The following is a 17,666-nucleotide window of genomic DNA, read 5'->3' on the forward strand; positions in this document are numbered from 1 at the left end:
TCTGAATTAGCACCTGTCTCATTCAGCAACAACAGTAAGTCTGAATGATTCAGACCTAATTTTAACCATTTAGATGTTTTTCTATTTGAAACCAAACAGTTTGAATGAATCAGATGTTTATCTAAATGGTTCCATTCAGATGTAAACAAACAGCCCCTTAGTGTCAAAGGACGAATAATAAAAGACTTCCATATTCTAAATTGTAAGTCGGATATATGTTTATCGAGCTTATATGCGAGCATCGGGTATACCCTTTAATTTGTTAAAAAAACACATGTTGGATTTCAAAGTACATTGTCTTCCCCCATTATAACTATCATATAGATTTTATTCATGTAACAACTACTACAAACTAAAACATACTAAATTACATACATATAAGCGTCATCATAAATAAATTATATCATTATAATTTTTATATAATTTTATAATATATTTCATAACATACAAACTATAAATAATATCATCAAATACCTTGGGGCATAAAATAATTTTCCATAAAGTGCTAATAAAAAAGGAATAAAAGAAAGTAAAAATTAAAAAATTTCGTGTTTATAATTTAGGTATATTTGTATAAGGTTGGGGTAAACGAGTAATTGGTTTTGGTAATCGGTGCACATATCACCTAATTCCATACCCACGAAAACAGACTTGTTCGATCTAAAATACATACATAGATTCAAATGAAATGGACTTGTTCAGTTATTCGAACTTGAATTCAGATTCATTAGTCAAATTCGGGTTTTGCTGATCCAATTCAAATAGTGAACACCTTGGTTAGCCTTTCAAGTCGCCACATGCTTATTGGCTCTACATAACAATATGACGCCGATGAGGCCGTCGTTACAACTTGGTAACACTTGAAATTTCTAGCGATTAAAGTAGTTTATTAATTACGATCACTACATTTAAACGAAAACGTAATATTCGATCACAAGAAGAGCACAAAATCCAATTCAAATAATGAAAAAGATTTACATAAGTAACCAATGATGAAAGACGACAGAATCACAAGAAAATTTTGAGCATTACACAAGAACTTAACCAAGGTACATATGGACACCAACCGCTAACAAGAAAATGCACATAAGAGCGAAATAGATGACGGAATGAACCAAAATCGAGACACCACTCGTATGGAAAGTACCGAATTCCACAACCTTGTTGTTACCGGGTATCTGAATAAGCAACCCTGGAGTAAGCAGTATGAAGAGCATCACAGCCACGAACACGGGTCCCCAATCCGACATTTTGTTTTGTAATTCACGGCTTTTGGTTGATCTATATTTTTGTACAAGTTATGAGTGTGTGACAATAGTATATGTACAGTTGTATTTAAGGATCAATGAAGGTTGAAGATACAAGATAGGTATGACTATGATAGAAGAAAAGTGAACCTTGATTGCTTGCTCAAGTTATCCTCATTCCAAATCAATCCCACTTGTTATTGGGTATCAAAAGCTCTAGAAATCATAAAAATGTTATGCACTTATACGGATGGATATAAACCTAGGTACATTTTAAATAAAATCTATTAACTTGCATTATTTTATACGGATATTAGTTTCTTTACTACTCTACTAAATTACCAAAATTCTTTTTAACTACAATAAATTTTAACACTGATAAATTTTAAATAATGAAAATACTTTTCCATGACTATTCTTTTCAGATTTAACATATTAGTTAACATGAAAATATAAACTAAATAGTAGAGTACAACCTCTATAAATTAATAATATTGAGATTGAGATATTTTAATAACTTATTAATTTAAAGAGGTTTTACATATGATTTTTAAATTTCCTAGTGCAATTTACATTCACAAATAAATTGAATTTGTCAAGTGAAGTTCAATGCTTTTGAATAATATTGCTTTTGAATAAGTAAAAAAGTTGCTTTATGATACCAAAAAATAAATTACAAACCAAGTTTCAATGCATTTTTTTCTCCATGTATGTTAAACATGGCTAGAAATTGTGATCACTATAAAATGTCAATTAATCACAACTTTTTGTTGCAATATTGAGAAGACAATGTCTCAATTCTTAAGTCTTAAGTCCAATGAGGAGATTTAAAGATAAATTCAATATAGATTTGAAGTTTAACAATAAACTCAATATATAATTGAAGTCAACCAAAATCAAGTGACTATAGATTCATTTTTTACTAGACAACCTTAGAATTTGAAATCTATTAGTAATTATTAATTTATAGTTTTGTTGGGACCAATATGTATACACCAGGATTTCAAAAAAGGTACTATCTTATTATTTTATCGACTGGGATCCAATTTTGCATTGTGCCCAAGTTAGGACTAGACAAATTATTTATTTTATTGAGATTATTAATTTATCAACAATTAATTACAGAGGTTTTACTGTAATCAGGTTTTTACTGTAATCAGGTTTTGTAATTATTCCGTTCAAATAGTCATTCGTATGAAACTTTATTAGAACCTTGCTTTTTAAAAAACTTGGCACGCACTAAGGCAATAGGTACCCCAAAACCAAAACACATTAGGTATGTGAGGTGAGGCTATATTTATAAAAAAACTTGAAACACCAGGATTTTACTTCGGCACTGCCCTCTTGCATAACCGCCTTAAGCATTCAAAAGCGCGCAGCCTTGGCACCTTGCACCACATTGTAAAATTAAGACTGAAACTTACTATACCATGTTTTTATCCTGGGTTTAGTGATTATGTAACATCAAAGGCATTGAATGATTATTTTCCAAAAACAATAGATTCAGAACAGTCACTGGTATCCCTAGAAGCAAATGATGGTTTTCTAACAACATAGCAAGTCAGTCAGAAAACTACACAACTTGATCCACTTCCAACAACAGAATAATGCAAACCAGTATAAAAGACAGAATTGATAGGCAAAATATTCAGAATTGAATGCTAAACTAGCCAATTTCTGGCTTTCAGAAGCACCTTGTTTTAAGCATAGTTCAACCGAAATATGTCGTTGTACACGTAAAAGCTTCCTTGGGGTGTTGGCATCAGATGGAACATCTGCACATACACAAGCAGTAAACATAAATATTTGTATAAGCTTTTCAAAAGTAAATAAACCGCAATTATTCAATATCATATATTCCATGAAAAGAATAACAGCATATAAGTATTTACCAGACAGAACCAGAAAAAACTTTTTATGATGTCAAAATACTTGCACTTGCCAATTTTACTTATGCATGAGCAATGAGCATGAATTGATTTGGTAGTATTCTATCTCCAAATTCGAGAGGATAAAAAAAATAGAATTTCAAAAACAGCTAAAAAAGAATACAGGTGGGTTCAAATAGATCAAAAGATATTTAGTGCATAGTTCCTCCTAAATTATATTATTCATAATGATATCTTATTTTTAAATAACTGTTTTTAAAAAAAATTACCCATTACGCAAACATAGATTTATATGCATGCTCCGTGACAAATTATTATCCAATGGAAAACTTTTGTAGCACTCTAAGCAACACAAATACATTATAATAATGCATGCAAATTTTCATACAAACAGGTCCATGAATATACATATCACATATGAGCCAATAAAAGAAGAGATTGCATAGAAACATGTAGTTTAAACAATTGGTTATATATTGCATAGCAACTTGGTACAATAAAACAAAACAAATTGATATAAAAATATGCATGTCATTGCCTATTGATGTATTCAAAATTTAGCAAGATAAAACTATAAACATAATTGCATAAATGCAAAACAAATCAGGTATAAAAATTGAAGAACCGGAGGCACTGAAATTATCAACAAGATCATCAAATTGGATCATGAGGTTTTATAACTGGTAAATGATTCAATGTGATTTCATGGGCACGTCCAAGAAACCAAGAACATGCATAAATAAGTCAATAATTTAGAGACAGCAAAAATTAAGCCCTCAAATGTACAGAAGGTTAGTAAGAAGTGAACAGCAGTCATCCTAATGAATGCCAACATTTGCAATAACTGTACTTAAGTTTAACTTCTGAGAAAACCATTATAGTTGCAGAAATTTAATAAAACCAACATCATGCTTAAAAAACTTTACATTTTTAACTATCGTACCTGACTATATAATTCAAAGAAATGCAACAAAATTGGGGGGAAAGTTCAAGTTTCTAAGTCAGGCGCTACCACTTTTTGGAGTTTCTGCAACTGCAATTTTTTTGTTTTGAAACTTAAATCCAACTACAGCATTTAAAGGCTTTGATACTAAAATCATTCCATATTTCCATCCACAACAAGCCAGTAGCCACTTCGATATAAAGTTAACCAAAAGGTGTATAACGAGTCCAAAATGTAAGATATGGAGTCAGCTTCACAATCTACTCAAATTAGTATGATTAATTAGGCATCTAAATCACAACAAAACCCTCCAGGGTCCATTTTTCGATTTACCAAAAGTGTGCAGTCTTCACATAAACATTACCAACCCCCCCATTCAGCAACCGATTGACCCAACTTGAGATCTATAAATACTAAATAAGTAAATAATCACGGCCGCAATACAGGGAATGTGGAATATATGCCAACACACAAGTGTCCTGTTTCTGCACAGACAGGTACCAAATAACCAATAACCAAACATATGTATCTCACCATCTCAAAACATATGCCTAAAAGATATAAAACAAGTCCAAAATGTAAACTACGGGGTCAACTTCACAATGTATTGAACAAATTACGATCAATTAGGCATCTAAATAACAACAAATCCCTCCAAGGTCCATGTATCAATTTATCACAAGTGTGCAGTCTTTACACAAACATTGCCAACCCCCATTCAGTAGCCGACTGATTCAACTTGAGATCTATAAATACAAAATGGTCAAAGCCACACTACTGGGAATATGGAATATATGCCAACACACAAGTGTCATGTTTATTCACAAACAAGTACCAATAACCCAAGCATATGATACGCATCTCAAAAGTCAACACAAATACACAATTCAACTTTGTACAAACTATTACATCTTAGCTAAAAACAACATTAACTCTATCACAACTTTAACTCAACACCACACAAAATCATCCATTATCATCACAAAACCAAACAAACACGTTTAAAAAACAAATCTAGGCTAAATAACCACACACTTAACGACGCCGTTTCACCCGCACCACCAAATCTAATCTCCCAATCACACAATTAGGGCTCAAAATTCAAATCTCAATTAAATACTAGTGCATAAGAGATCTACACTAACTATTAATACTTTCACAACAAATTTAACTCAACAATTCATAGATCACCAGTTCACCACCAACACCACCCAAATTCATCCATTAGAGTTTAAATTCTATAATTAATTTAAGTTAAAATAATCCTACACATAACAACGTCGTTTCATCCGCACCACATAACCTAACCTCCCAATCACACAATTAGGGCTCAAAACTCAAATCTCAATCAGATACCAGTGCGTAAGTTGTAAGAGATCCACACTAACTATTTGCTAACAATAGCATAGCCAAATAATCTAAACACTTTCACAACAACTTTAACTCAACAATTCACAGATCACCAGTTCACCACCCAAATTCATCAATTAGAGTTTAAAATTTTATAACTAATCTAGGTTAAATAACGATACACATAACGACGTCGTTTCACCCGCACCACGTAATCAAATCTCCCAATCACAGAACTAGGGCTCAAAACTCAAATCTCAATCAAATACGAGATTTAAACTAACTAAACGATATAAATAAATATAAATGATATAAATAAATCTAACAAAAGTGAATCAACATATACCTGACTGAACTTAAGAGCGTGTTGTTCACCGGCGAGTTGAAGGTTACCGCTAACAAACACAAGCATACCGCCAGCAGGACCAGACGGCTGGCAATCAACGGTGGTGATGCTGTGCTTGCACTGCTGGAAGGGTAGAGATGTGAGCTTGTTGACGATGTTCTGAGAGCCTTGAATCTTCTGGCCTTCGAAAGTCAACATGGAAGAGTCCTGGTAGAGGTTGGCTAATCCAGATCGGTTGGTGTCGAACGTGGAGTAGTAGTGCTCAACGAATGCCTTCGACAGAGCGTCTGGATCCATTTGGCTTGAATGAATGAACGAACCCTTGGTTGGTGTTATTATTATTATTATTATTATTTCTAAATGCTTTATTAGCTGATATATAACGCTACACGGATTGGATTGGATTGGATTGGATTGGGTATGTATGTGACGTGACATTACACTTCTTCTGGGCCCCATCCAAACTTCAATTATTTTTTTGTGAAAATTCTTAAAAATATGCTATTTGAGGAGGGCGTCTCACCCATAAGTTTTAAAATTTCCCGGCGTGACATATAAAACAACAAGAAACTCAGATGTCTAGCTGTTTCAACAAAATAAACTTCAATCGTAACTGGAGCACACAAGATAGATAAGATAGCATCACCCTCTTAACTATGCCAGAACCATAGACAACCAAAAGTCATCGGTCTCAACCATGGCCGTCGCACTACAACAATATTGTTGCCTAGGGTTTACAAAATGAACCTCTCAACACATCGCTATCTGTGAAAAAACACAGCAGCCATAAGCGGTTTTAGGCGGTGGTATTGGTGGTTGGTAACCAAGCAGCGGAGATGGCGGACGGTGTGATAGTTTTGCATATACAAAACAACATCACGAAAATGATAGAGAGAAAATCTGAAGTTGAAAATGAAAGAGAGCGAGAAAGAGATGGTGAGATATACAACAAATAAGACAATTATGGCAGCTACAAAACTTATAATAAAATGTATAACAAAAAAGACTCTGAGTATACATTAGAAGTTGTTAAGTACAACAAAAGAATCCAATAATACATATTAGAAGTTGGTTATGAGTTGAAATTTAATATATGCTAGTATTTTGACCCCCGCGTTGCGGGGCGTCATTTTGAATGTCATTTAGGGTTTGTTTATGCACCGTGATCAAGGGTTTTTAATTTGCAGTTGTCAAACATAACGAATATAATTAGTGGCTATACTTGCATCAGCAACAAGTTTGAGTTCACCTCAAACTTCTGAAATATAAAACCAAGCCTATAAGAAAGAGAAGTCATTTAAGTCGAATGGCATTTCAAACTTTATGTTTTAATAATGTAATTCAATTGTGTGAAACGCTCACACTCACCTTATCTAAACTAAAACGTTTAGTAATTAAACACATACAAACCTACAAATATAAATGACACACGGTGTACTTTTGCAAGCCAAAACAAAGTCAACAAAATTAAGTAACCACAAACAAACGTCTAATTAATGCTAATATACCAAAGTTCTAGTAAGTTGAACTAACTCAGTTTATCTAACCAAAGTCAACTATGTCCGCCTCTTTATGTCTACCTCTTTTTCGATCCCTTTAACTTTCCTTGTATGACACCATAGCTTCTAACCGCAAGTATGAGTACCCATGTTCTCGCCATTATTTCTTCTATTATCTCATGAGAAGCAAAGCCGAGCTTAACAACGTCTTCAATATTAGAGCCTGCAACCCCTTAAAAAATCTAGATATTCCTTTTTAATGTTCGTTCTATTATTTTCCTTGGTTTCATCATCACTCGAGCCAACAACATGATTATTACCTTGCACTTGCATCATGATGATACCTTTGCACCTGTAGCATGATCGAAGGAGCATATAAGACAACAATACAGTAATGTGTAAATACATGTGTAAACTAAAATATACATGAGTATATAATACATGAATATTTACCATGCCATGGAGTTGTCCAAACTAAACTTTCAAATCCATGTCAACAATGAGTCCTTGAGTTATTTTGGATTTGAACTGGATTTCTCATCATGTTTGAATAACTAAAATGTACCTAACCAAATAGACAGCAAAAAAAAAACCTTTAATTGACCAACAACATAATGATTTACATGAGGGGGTTACATACAATTAGCTAGAAAAAGAATAATTTACCCTTGAAGTACCAAAAAAATATCATGAACAATAGCGACATTTTTTTTTGCAAATACCGAGCACATAATGCCTACCAAAACAGACTAATGTTTCGGTAAAATTGTCCTTTTGGCATACTAATGGCTAATGGCACAACATCTTAGAAATCATACGGAAGAAAACTCAACTCACAAACAAAACTCTTTACAGAAATAGAATCACAAATATACTCAAATATGTAATCATCATAGCCATTATTATTCAAACCGGCTCAAAGTCAACAAACATTGAAGGAAACCACGAAACCAAAAAACACGAATTAAAAAACACAACAAAACTAAGAAATGCAGCTAAAAAAACAAACAAGGCTTTATTTAACTTTAGGTATTAAAACTTTGACATTTCAATAGAAGCGAAGGGTACAACAGTCAATCAGTCCACAAAACGTTAAAAAAGCAGTATTATATTTATATCATTATTATTATAATTATAACTATATATAATTAAAGAGTTTGGTGTGTCGGCACCGTATTAGTCGGTGATTTTTTTCGTTCAATTTTAAATAAACGTAATCAAAACCAACGAAACGTTAATTTTTTTGTTTTAGTTATGGTACCAAAACAAATTTGAAAGAAACCGACCGAGTTCGCGCATACTCGATGCCTTATATAAAGCCCATGACTGAAAGCGCTACCGACTGACCCCCCCCCCTCCCCAAATTGGTTGTTGGTTTACCTCAAGTTTTATATTTTTTTTCGTATTTTAGTTCCGGTACTGTAAGGTATGTAATCAAAACCGATTGAATTCGTGTCAAGTTACCGCCTCAATGCTCAAGACCGACAACGTTTGAGTTTACCACCGTCGAGGTTTGCCAAACAAATAAACATCGTCTTAATTATTTTATTTTCTTATATGTTAATTTTTTTATATGTTAATTTGACGAATTAATTTTTGCGTTATAACACTCAAATTTTACCAATGGTGTCTATATTATAACAAACGCAACACCGACCGAATTCTTGTTAACTCATCGTCATAACGCTCGGGTTTCAACGATGGGGTTTTGCCAGCTGCCCTGGCACAACGCACTGGGTAGAAAAACTCGTTATTATATAAATCCCTTTGACATTTCAACGTGAGTTGGTAACAGTCATCCAACCGTTACTCTCACAAGTCACAAACAACAACCCATAAATAATCATCCATCCAAAACACCCCCACCCCCCAATCATCAACGGTCTATATCTACATACACCAACCAAGACAACTCTCCACCAATCTCGTTCCCATTTCCCAACAACCACCACCAACGATGTCAATCTCGGACACCTCCTTAACCCACATCCTCGTATTCCCATACCCAGCCCAAGGCCACATGCTATCACTCCTAGATCTCACCCACCAATTATTATCCACCACCACCAACCACCACCTCTTCATCACCATCCTCACCACCCCCAAAAACCTACCCACTCTCTCCACCCTCCTCGCCGCCCACCCCACCACCGTCACCACCCTCACCCTCCCTCTTCCGCCGCACCCCGCCATCCCCTCCGGCATCGAAAACGTCAAAGACCTTCCCGCCAACGCCTTCAAAGCCATGATGGTTGCTTTGGGTGGTTCATATAACCCGGTTATGAATTGGTTTCGGAATCATAATAATCCACCCCAAGCTATAATATCGGATTTCTTCCTTGGGTGGACTAATAGCCTTGCCCGAGAGCTTGGTATCCGGAGATACACGTTTTCGCCTTCCGGGGCGTTGGCGCTTTCGGTTATTTATTCGTTGTGGCGAAACCGGCCGAGTCGGGTGAATTGTGAAGATGCGAATGAGGTGGTTAAGTTCCCAAAGATTCCTAACTCGCCGGAATATCCTTGGTGGCAGGTGTCCCCGGTGTACCGGAGTTATGTGGAAGGCGACCCGGAGTCGGAGTTTATTAAGGAGGGGTTTTTAGGGAATTTAGCGAGCTGGGGGCTCGTGATAAACTCGTTCACCGAGTTGGAACGGGTTTATTTGGAGTATTTAATGAGGGAGCTTGGGCATGACCGCGTGTTTGCGGTGGGGCCTTTGCTTCCTCCAGGTTTTAAGGTGTCTGATAGAGGTGAGCCAGGTGAGCCCACCTCGAATGACGTGTTGTCTTGGCTAGACACGTGTGGGGATGTGGATGATGGCAAGGTTGTGTATGTTTGTTTTGGAAGTCAACAAGTGTTGACTAATGGTCAGATGGAGGCGGTTGCACTCGGGTTGGAAAAGAGTCAGGTTAAGTTTGTGTGGTCGGTTAAGGAACCGACGGTCGGACACGTGGCGGCGGATTACGGGAGGGTTCCGGAGGGGTTTGAGGAGCGTGCGGCGGGGCGGGGGCTTGTGGTTAGAGGATGGGCCCCACAAGTGGCGATACTGAGTCATGACTCGGTGGGTGCGTTTTTGACACATTGTGGGTGGAACTCGATAATGGAAGCGGTGGCGACGGAGGTTCTAATGCTGACTTGGCCGATGAGCGCCGACCAGTACTCGAATGCCACGTTGTTACATGAGTTGAAAGTGGGAATAAAGGTATGTGAGGGTGGGAGTACGATTCCTGACTCGGACGAGTTGGCCGAGTTGATTAGTAAATCAGTGAGTGAGGTGACTCGGTTGGAGAGAGAACGAGCCAAGGAGATTGGAAAGGCTGCAAAGGAGGCTGTTGGTGAGAAAGGGAGTTCCGTACGGGAGTTGGATAGATTAGTTGCCAATTTGTCTATTTAAAGTAAGTATTATTGTTAAATAATTAACAAGAATGTATCTTGTTATTTGTTAGGTTATTTAATGAGAAGGAAGGAGGGTATTTTAGTCTACTATCTTAATATTGAAACCCACTTAATTTAATTTCAAAAACCCACTTAAATTTTCATTCATCTCTTACAACTACCACCGCCCACCGCCGCCCACCGCCACCCACCGCCACCACCTTGCCGGAAAAGTCTTCGGAAATTTCGCCGGAAAATAAAACACTATGAAAAATACGATGAAAAAGACACAATGTAAAAACACAATGGAAAAAGCACTATAAAAATAAAAACACAATGTAAAAAACACAATGCAAAAAACACTATGAAAAAAATTAAACACAATTGTATAACACAATTTTGTAAAACACAATTATGATAAAACACACCGTGTAAAAACCCACAATTTTTTTTTTTTTTATAAAGCAATATGGTACTCATATAAAAGATAAAAAATCACTCGTTTTTATGGTGAAATTGTTTTGAAAAAAAAATGTCGTATAAAAAAGTTATGGACATTTTAAAATGATGGGGAATTTGACATGTGCCTTGCATGTGGAGAGAGAAAGTCAACAAATGTGTTATTCCTATTATGCCCTTACCCTTGTTTTACACTCAATGATCTCTCTAATCTAATCTCAACCATTCAATTCTCAAATGAATGGACAAGATTATTTCTTATCCTTCCTAGGAAAACTAATCTTCTTATTATAACTCAATCTATTATTTAATAATTAGTTATTAAATAAAACTAGAATTTGTGACCCGTGAGTTGAACAGGTTCCGTAACACATAAGACTTTTGTTATTGGGCTTCATATTGCAAGACGCAAAAATTACATGTGTTACTGTGTTAGTAAATTCTATCATTATTTTTTAAATGCCATCCTTTTTTGGCAGAATACAAAATATCATTGTCTTCTGCATTAAGTGATGGTCTTGAATGATGTATACTAATACATGTAGTTTAGATAATAGCCGCAGTGAGTAGTTTATATTAGATACATATAGACTGATACAGATATAATATTTACCATGGTTATCTATTTACCTTTGTATTATGTTAAAAAATTTTAAAATAAAAAAGAATAAAAGAAAGTGTGCTATACGATGCACATAAACGCCAATTAGGGGTGAACACTGTTTGGTTATTAGGTGAAACCCAAAACGAAACCATAGCTATCGGTTATTTTAGAATACCAACCGATCGGTTTTCGGTTATTTTCGGTTTTGCTTATTTTCTTTTTTTTATTGTGAGTAGACATTACAAAAAAAAATTAAAAATAAAGTATCTCGTACATTTTAAATTCAAAATATAAAAATAGACACGTGTTACGTGGAGCAAAACAAATACAAAGTTGTTTGAGTAGTTAAGTTTAAAATTCAACAAAGTTCATAATAAAAAAAACATTAAAAGTTGCCCCGAATATCATTCATTACCTTATTCATCTTAAAAGTTTAGACACAATCTTCATCATCTTCATAATCTTCATCACAGTTAATGGTAGATTCTTTTGGTGTTTTGTTTCCGATCATAACACATAAAAAAAACACGTAGAAAACATAGGTTCGGTTTTTTTAAAATGGATAATCGAACCTAAACCCAAAAATCGGTTTTTCGAAAAAATAAAAAACTAACTGTCGATTAATGCTTCGGTTCAGTTATTCGGTTTCGGTTCAGTTAATTCGGTTTTCTGCTCATCCCTAACGCCAATGAGCTGGTGATGGAGTGGTAAGAGTATGGTTGTCCAAACTACTCGCCACTCGTTCACCACTCGCTCGAAAATTGCTTGTTTGATTTCGGTTTAGTTTGGAAGTGAGTCGTTCGGCTCGGTCCGGTTTGAAAACAAACCAAGCACGAGCAAAGCCTCGCTCGGTTCGGTTCGGTTTTGCTTGAATTATTTTTTAATTATTATTTTATATATGTTCTTTAAGAACATATATATAAAAATAAAGAATTTTTTTTTTTTGAAATTTCTCTATTTTGTGTTGACTTTAAAGTTCACTCTATCTACTCGTTTTATATATGTTTTATTGTTTTATACATTTTAGGGTTTGTATTCTAGATATTTTAGAGTTGAAAGTCTTTGTTTGATGATAATTTTTTTGCTTTTAGAAATTTAAAATTAAAAAAATTGTACGAAACCAAGCCAAACCAAGCCGCTCGGTTTCAAACCAAACCAAGTTCAAGCATAAAAATATCGCTTGTTTCTTAAAATTCAATCAGCTTGGTTCGACTCTCTTTTAAACCAAACCAAGTATGAGCAAGTCTGCGTTCGGTTCGTCTCGATTCATGAACATCCCTAGGTAAGAGAGATACTTGGTGTTCCATGTAACCTAGGTTTGATTTCTGCCCCTAACATTTAGTTTCAGATGCACTAGGGTGATCACTAGGCGAGTATGTGATTTTCACTAGTTGGATCCTTAAACCGAATGCGATTTATCTCACCGCACTGCCGTACTTTCGGGCGAGTGTTTACGGGTGTTGGCCTTAGGTGAGGGTTTTTTCCCGATCGAAAGACGAGTGTTTCCCAATATGATGAATTTAGTCAGTAGCCTATTTAAATGATTCGTTAGCCATTAAAAAAAGAAAAAAAAAACAAGGCATATGAAGAAACACTAATCGACCCCGGGCAGATTACGGATAATCTGGGGGTTAAATAGATGTTTCCCACGAGGGGTTAGACCCGGCAAAGATGGTTCTTCTGATAACCTGCAAAACAGACACCGTGAGCTCGTCACTGAGAAGGGGGGTACCTCCTTGTGACCACCCTCCAGCGTGAGAATCAGACTAGATTGCTCTTGAATATTAGTGTACATTAAGAGATTGCTAGAGCAGATATCAGGTATAAGATATAAGATACAAGATAAGATGAGATGATCATACCATTTGGGGTATTTATAGCCGAAGGTAGGTTTCCAAGAAAGTGTAGCCGGCTGAATAGTATTCCTGTTCTACCAACTGTGGCCTACGCACGTGCCATGCTGGTAGTTGGTGGGTAGGCAGCGGCTGACAGTGACCAGGCCTGCTGTGTACTATTCCTTTTCCACCAACTGCAGGCTATGCACGTGGTATGACAGGAGTTGGTGAGTAGGCAGCGGCTAATAGTGACATACAGTACAAGAGCATGCTGCTCGTCATACTGTTGTCAATGAGCTATCGTATCCCTGGTCAGATCTTTTGCCCATACCTCGTCAGGTACAGTACAAAAGATCCTCCAGTATCGTACGGACTGGCTCATTTGGGCGGGAGTATTCCCCCTCCCGCCTTTGTGCGGGATTGTTCCCGGCTTTGCTCATTCCTTCTTCAGGTGACTACTGAATTATTGAGAGCTAAGTGCCTTGTGCGTGTAGCCTTGCTGCGCGGGTGGCCTTCCCTGATGGCTTGTATCCGCAGCTGCGGGAACAGGCGGAGTACTTCACCATTGGGAGGCATTTCCTGCGGGAACAGCTTGCGTACTGCGCGTAAGGACGTCACGTCTCTGAGCATGGTGTGTCCTGCGGATCCAGTTGGTTTCTGCGCAGATGTCTCTCTTCAAGGTGAGTCCTGCGGGTCCAACTGGGCTCTGCTGGGACCTACCTCTTCAAGTCCCCACAGTCCAATGTTCTTCTCATGAATGTTTAATAAGTGAGGTGAACTTTTGGACTTAAGCATAGGGTTTTTGAAAAGGGTTTAGTTTTAAGGTTTTCCACGGGGATTCTTCCCGCGGAAGTCCTAATGTCACTTGCAGAAATTCCCGACTTTCCTGCTTGATCTTTCGATATGATGCGGGTAGGTCTGTAACCTCCTCGCAAGTCAGGAGCGTTGAGTCCCACTTGTGTGGATTCTCCATGAGGTTTTGGTAGTTTTGAACATAGTGATCAATTATGTTAAAACCACCAATTCCATCTTGGAGCTTCAAACAATATAGTTCTCGACGTTCCCGCTATGCGGGGATGTTATTCCCGTTTCCGCAAGCATGGCCCAGAAGATCCTTCTTGGTTTCAATTCCCTGCGGAGCGCTAGGTATGTGAAGGGTTTTGCCTTGACACTGTACCCGCACTCGTCTTACGGTTACTTTACTTCCAAGGTGTTCCTGGCGTCAATTCCCTGCGGGTGCTAAGTATGTGAAGGATTTTGCCTTAACACTGTACCCGCACCCGTCTTATAGTTACTTGGTCGCCGAGGTATTCTTGGCTTCAATTCCCTGCCGGGTGCTAAGTATGTGAAGGGTTTTGCCTTAACACTGTACTCGCACCTGTCTTATAGTTTCTTGGTTGCCAAGGTAAGGGGTATTTTCCCGCTTACTTTTGAATCTTTTTGAAATTTTGAAATTCGAAGAGTTGGTGAAAGGATAAGAACAGTCCAAACTGTTGAAACGTCGTCCGACGGTTTCTTCTGACTGTGTCAGGACGTGCAGGAAGTTATGGCGACGTGACAGTACATGGTCATTCCAGACGCTTTTTCAGGCGCGTGGGCGCGTGGCCGCGAAATTAATGGCACGCGTCCTTTCAACAGCTGTTGCCAGCTTGCACTTTGCCACGTGTCATAGTTTCATTGCACCTGTGATTTCTCTCTCTTCCGCATTAAATTCATCGCATTAATTGCGATGAGTATATAAAGGGGGAGAGGGTCCTTTGTAATTCACATTTTCACTCATCTTCTTGCAAACGATTTCCGGCGAATACTTTCTGCTAACCATTCTCCTGAAATCATTCTTTTACCTCCAAACCATGTCTTCTACTCACGATTTCGAAGCTGCTGCCGAGGAATCTGACGTGCACGTCGAGATCCCGACGTCTACGTCTGATAAAGACGATAAGAGCACTGCTGGCGAATGCCAGTGTGCTCTTCCCACTGAGCTTTTTCAGTACATCGTCCGGAAGTTCATGCTCGAGCCGTTCGAGCCTGAGTTTCCGGAGCCACTCCAGACGGTGTACGATGCCCCCAAGGGCAAGATAGGGGTGTACGCTGCATTCTTCGTTTATGGGAATCTTAGGTTCCCATTAACGAAGTTTGTATACCGTGTCTTGGAGAGGCACGGGGTGCATTTGACGGAGGTACACCCGATGGCGATCGCCAAGATCCGCCACTTTGAGTGGGTGTGCCTCATTCTGGGCGTGGAGCCCCATGTTGACCGATTGATGACCTTCTATTCTTGGAGGTGCATCCAGGGGTGGTACACCCTGGTCAACCGGATCAAGGGGCTGAAGATCTGCGCAACCGAGCGCAGTCTTCGGTCGTGGAAGAGGGAGTTTTTTTATATCTCCGCTCGCGTCGTCCCGATAGCGATGACGTTTAAGAATGGGATAGCACTCCCCGCCCTTCACGCCCCAAACTACCAGGAGGCGGAATGGTTCGCCAATATATCCCGGATCCAGACTCCGGTGTACCGCTTTGCGGAGTCTGGGATGGTGATGCTTGGGATGAGCCGGGTGTGGAAGGAGGCGTCACAGGTTCCCATCGTCCTCGAATACGGTTTGAACTCTGTCCCTTACGGTATGCTTTGTCTTATTTGTTTATATAGGTTTGTCTTCTAACTGTTTCTTTTATTTCAGAGGGGAACGACTTGCAGTCTCTCCTGCAGCCGCGGGAGAGTGATGGTCCCGCTCGGATGGGTACTCGTGCTCTCGATGAGAACGAGTTGCCCATCTTGGAGCAAACGAGGGATCGGTTTGTGGAGGTCTACCCGCCAGGCCACCCTATTCTGAGCGCCACGCGGCCAGGTAAGGCGTTATTCAACCCTCGACCTCTCAATGCTGAAACCTCTGCTGGAATTCCTCTAATCTTGTCATCTTCTGATGAGGAATCCGCAGATGGTCCTCCGTTGGTGCGGAAGAAGAAGGCTGCCGGCGGGAAGGGGAAGGCGAAGGTTGCCTCCACTGCCGATCCGGTGCATCGGTCTGATTCAGAGACCGAAAGCGAGGAGGTGGCGGCGAACCCTGGTGGTGCTAAGACCACTGCTCCGGAGGCTGAGACGACCGTCACCTCCGAGCAGCCCAGGACAACGACGGTGAGCGGCGTGAAGAGGCCGGCTCCATCGGGTTCGTCCCCGCCTGTTCGCACTTTTAGGCTCAAGAAAACCCGTAAGTACAAACTTCCTTTACTTTTTAACTTCATATCTTTCCGCCATTATACTTATATCTTCTTTGTGCAGGCGTGGATGCTACCGCATTCCAGGGTGGAGCGGGGAGGAGCACCTCCGGACCCATGACGGTAGGCTTGGTCAACCTACCTGAGGCGATGACCCAGGCGGCTGCGCCTGCTTCAGTTGGTTCAGTTGCTCACCCAGTTGAGCCAACTGTTCCAACTGTGATGACATCTCCGCCGGCTGTCAGTGCCATATTTACTGAATCTTTCACTGAGCCGGCGGTGACTATTTCTGCGGGTACTTCCGCAGCGGCGACCACGGTTGTGAGTTCACCTCCGGTGAGTTCACCTCTGTTGGTTTCTACCCCGGCGGCCTCTATGCCTCCTCCGACGTCGGCAGCTACGGCCGATCCTTCAGGTATGCTTGGGGCTTCTCGCCAACCTCCGCCTCCTTCCCATCTGCCTGACCTCTTGGATGGATTTCCATTGGGTTCAGGTGATGGGTTTGGCGGCTATCGGCCTGTTGTCGACCCTACAGGTGCGTAGGGTTCTTTTGGCCTCTTTTTTATTTTTTTTTTATTTTTATATATCATCTTTTCCTAACTGCTTTTTGTTTTTTGCAGTGTCGGATTCCAATGAAGTGTATGTTCCACGATGGAACATCCACCGAGGAACAACCCTTCGCACGCCTGTGGAGTGCGTGGAGTGGGCTCGTCACGCAGCTCCCAGTGGTGCGTTGGGGAATCAATGGCTAGCTACCAGGAGGGTAGGTTAACCAACGAGCTTCGGATTCTCCTGGCCCAGATGCAGCCGCGCGTCGAGCTGCTCTGTCGTGAAAACGACAAGTTAAAAGCAGCTCGTATTCAAGAAGTAGCTCAGGCGCGGGCTGTCCGGGAGGAGAACAAGAGGCTT

The 17,666-nt window shown here is 39.2% G+C and overlaps 3 protein-coding genes and 1 pseudogene across 3 annotated transcripts in view; 1 reads left to right on the forward strand and 3 right to left on the reverse strand.

The window, feature by feature from the left end:
• Nucleotides 1–17,666, reverse strand: part of LOC143577518 (glycerophosphodiester phosphodiesterase GDPD1, chloroplastic-like) — a 112,481-nt gene that overhangs the window by 75,874 nt on the left and 18,941 nt on the right. The gene's annotated exons all lie outside the window — the stretch shown is intronic.
• On the reverse strand, nt 812–1,415 carry LOC143577513 (uncharacterized). The gene has a single exon (XM_077061323.1). The coding sequence runs from the start codon at nt 1,248–1,250 to the stop codon at nt 1,041–1,043; it is 210 nt and encodes a 69-aa protein (XP_076917438.1). The 5' UTR covers nt 1,251–1,415; the 3' UTR covers nt 812–1,040.
• On the reverse strand, nt 2,748–6,093 carry LOC143577499 (nuclear transport factor 2B-like). The gene is made up of 2 exons (XM_077061316.1): nt 5,776–6,093; nt 2,748–3,022 (listed from the first exon to the last, which is right to left on the reverse strand). The coding sequence occupies exons 1-2, from the start codon at nt 6,070–6,072 to the stop codon at nt 2,948–2,950; spliced, it is 372 nt and encodes a 123-aa protein (XP_076917431.1). The 5' UTR covers nt 6,073–6,093; the 3' UTR covers nt 2,748–2,947.
• LOC143577514 (UDP-glycosyltransferase 89B2 pseudogene) lies at nt 9,168–10,665 on the forward strand (annotated as a pseudogene).

The sequence above is a fragment of the Bidens hawaiensis genome, unplaced genomic scaffold, assembly GCF_021521415.1.
Source record: "Bidens hawaiensis isolate Kalapana, Puna unplaced genomic scaffold, B.hawaiensis_p1.1 tig00028714_1, whole genome shotgun sequence".
Classification (NCBI taxonomy): domain Eukaryota; kingdom Viridiplantae; phylum Streptophyta; class Magnoliopsida; order Asterales; family Asteraceae; genus Bidens; species Bidens hawaiensis.

Excerpts from the sequence above, each read along its gene's own strand:
- LOC143577513 (XM_077061323.1), bottom strand. The coding sequence starts at position 1,250 with ATGTCGGATTGGGGACCCGTGTTCGTGGCTGTGATGCTCTTCATACTG.
- LOC143577499 (XM_077061316.1), bottom strand. The coding sequence starts at position 6,072 with ATGGATCCAGACGCTCTGTCGAAGGCATTCGTTGAGCACTACTACTCC. Across the intron at positions 3,023-5,775 it reads ACGCTCTTAAGTTCAGTCAG|ATGTTCCATCTGATGCCAAC; the intron begins GTATATGTTGAT and ends GTGTATGTGCAG.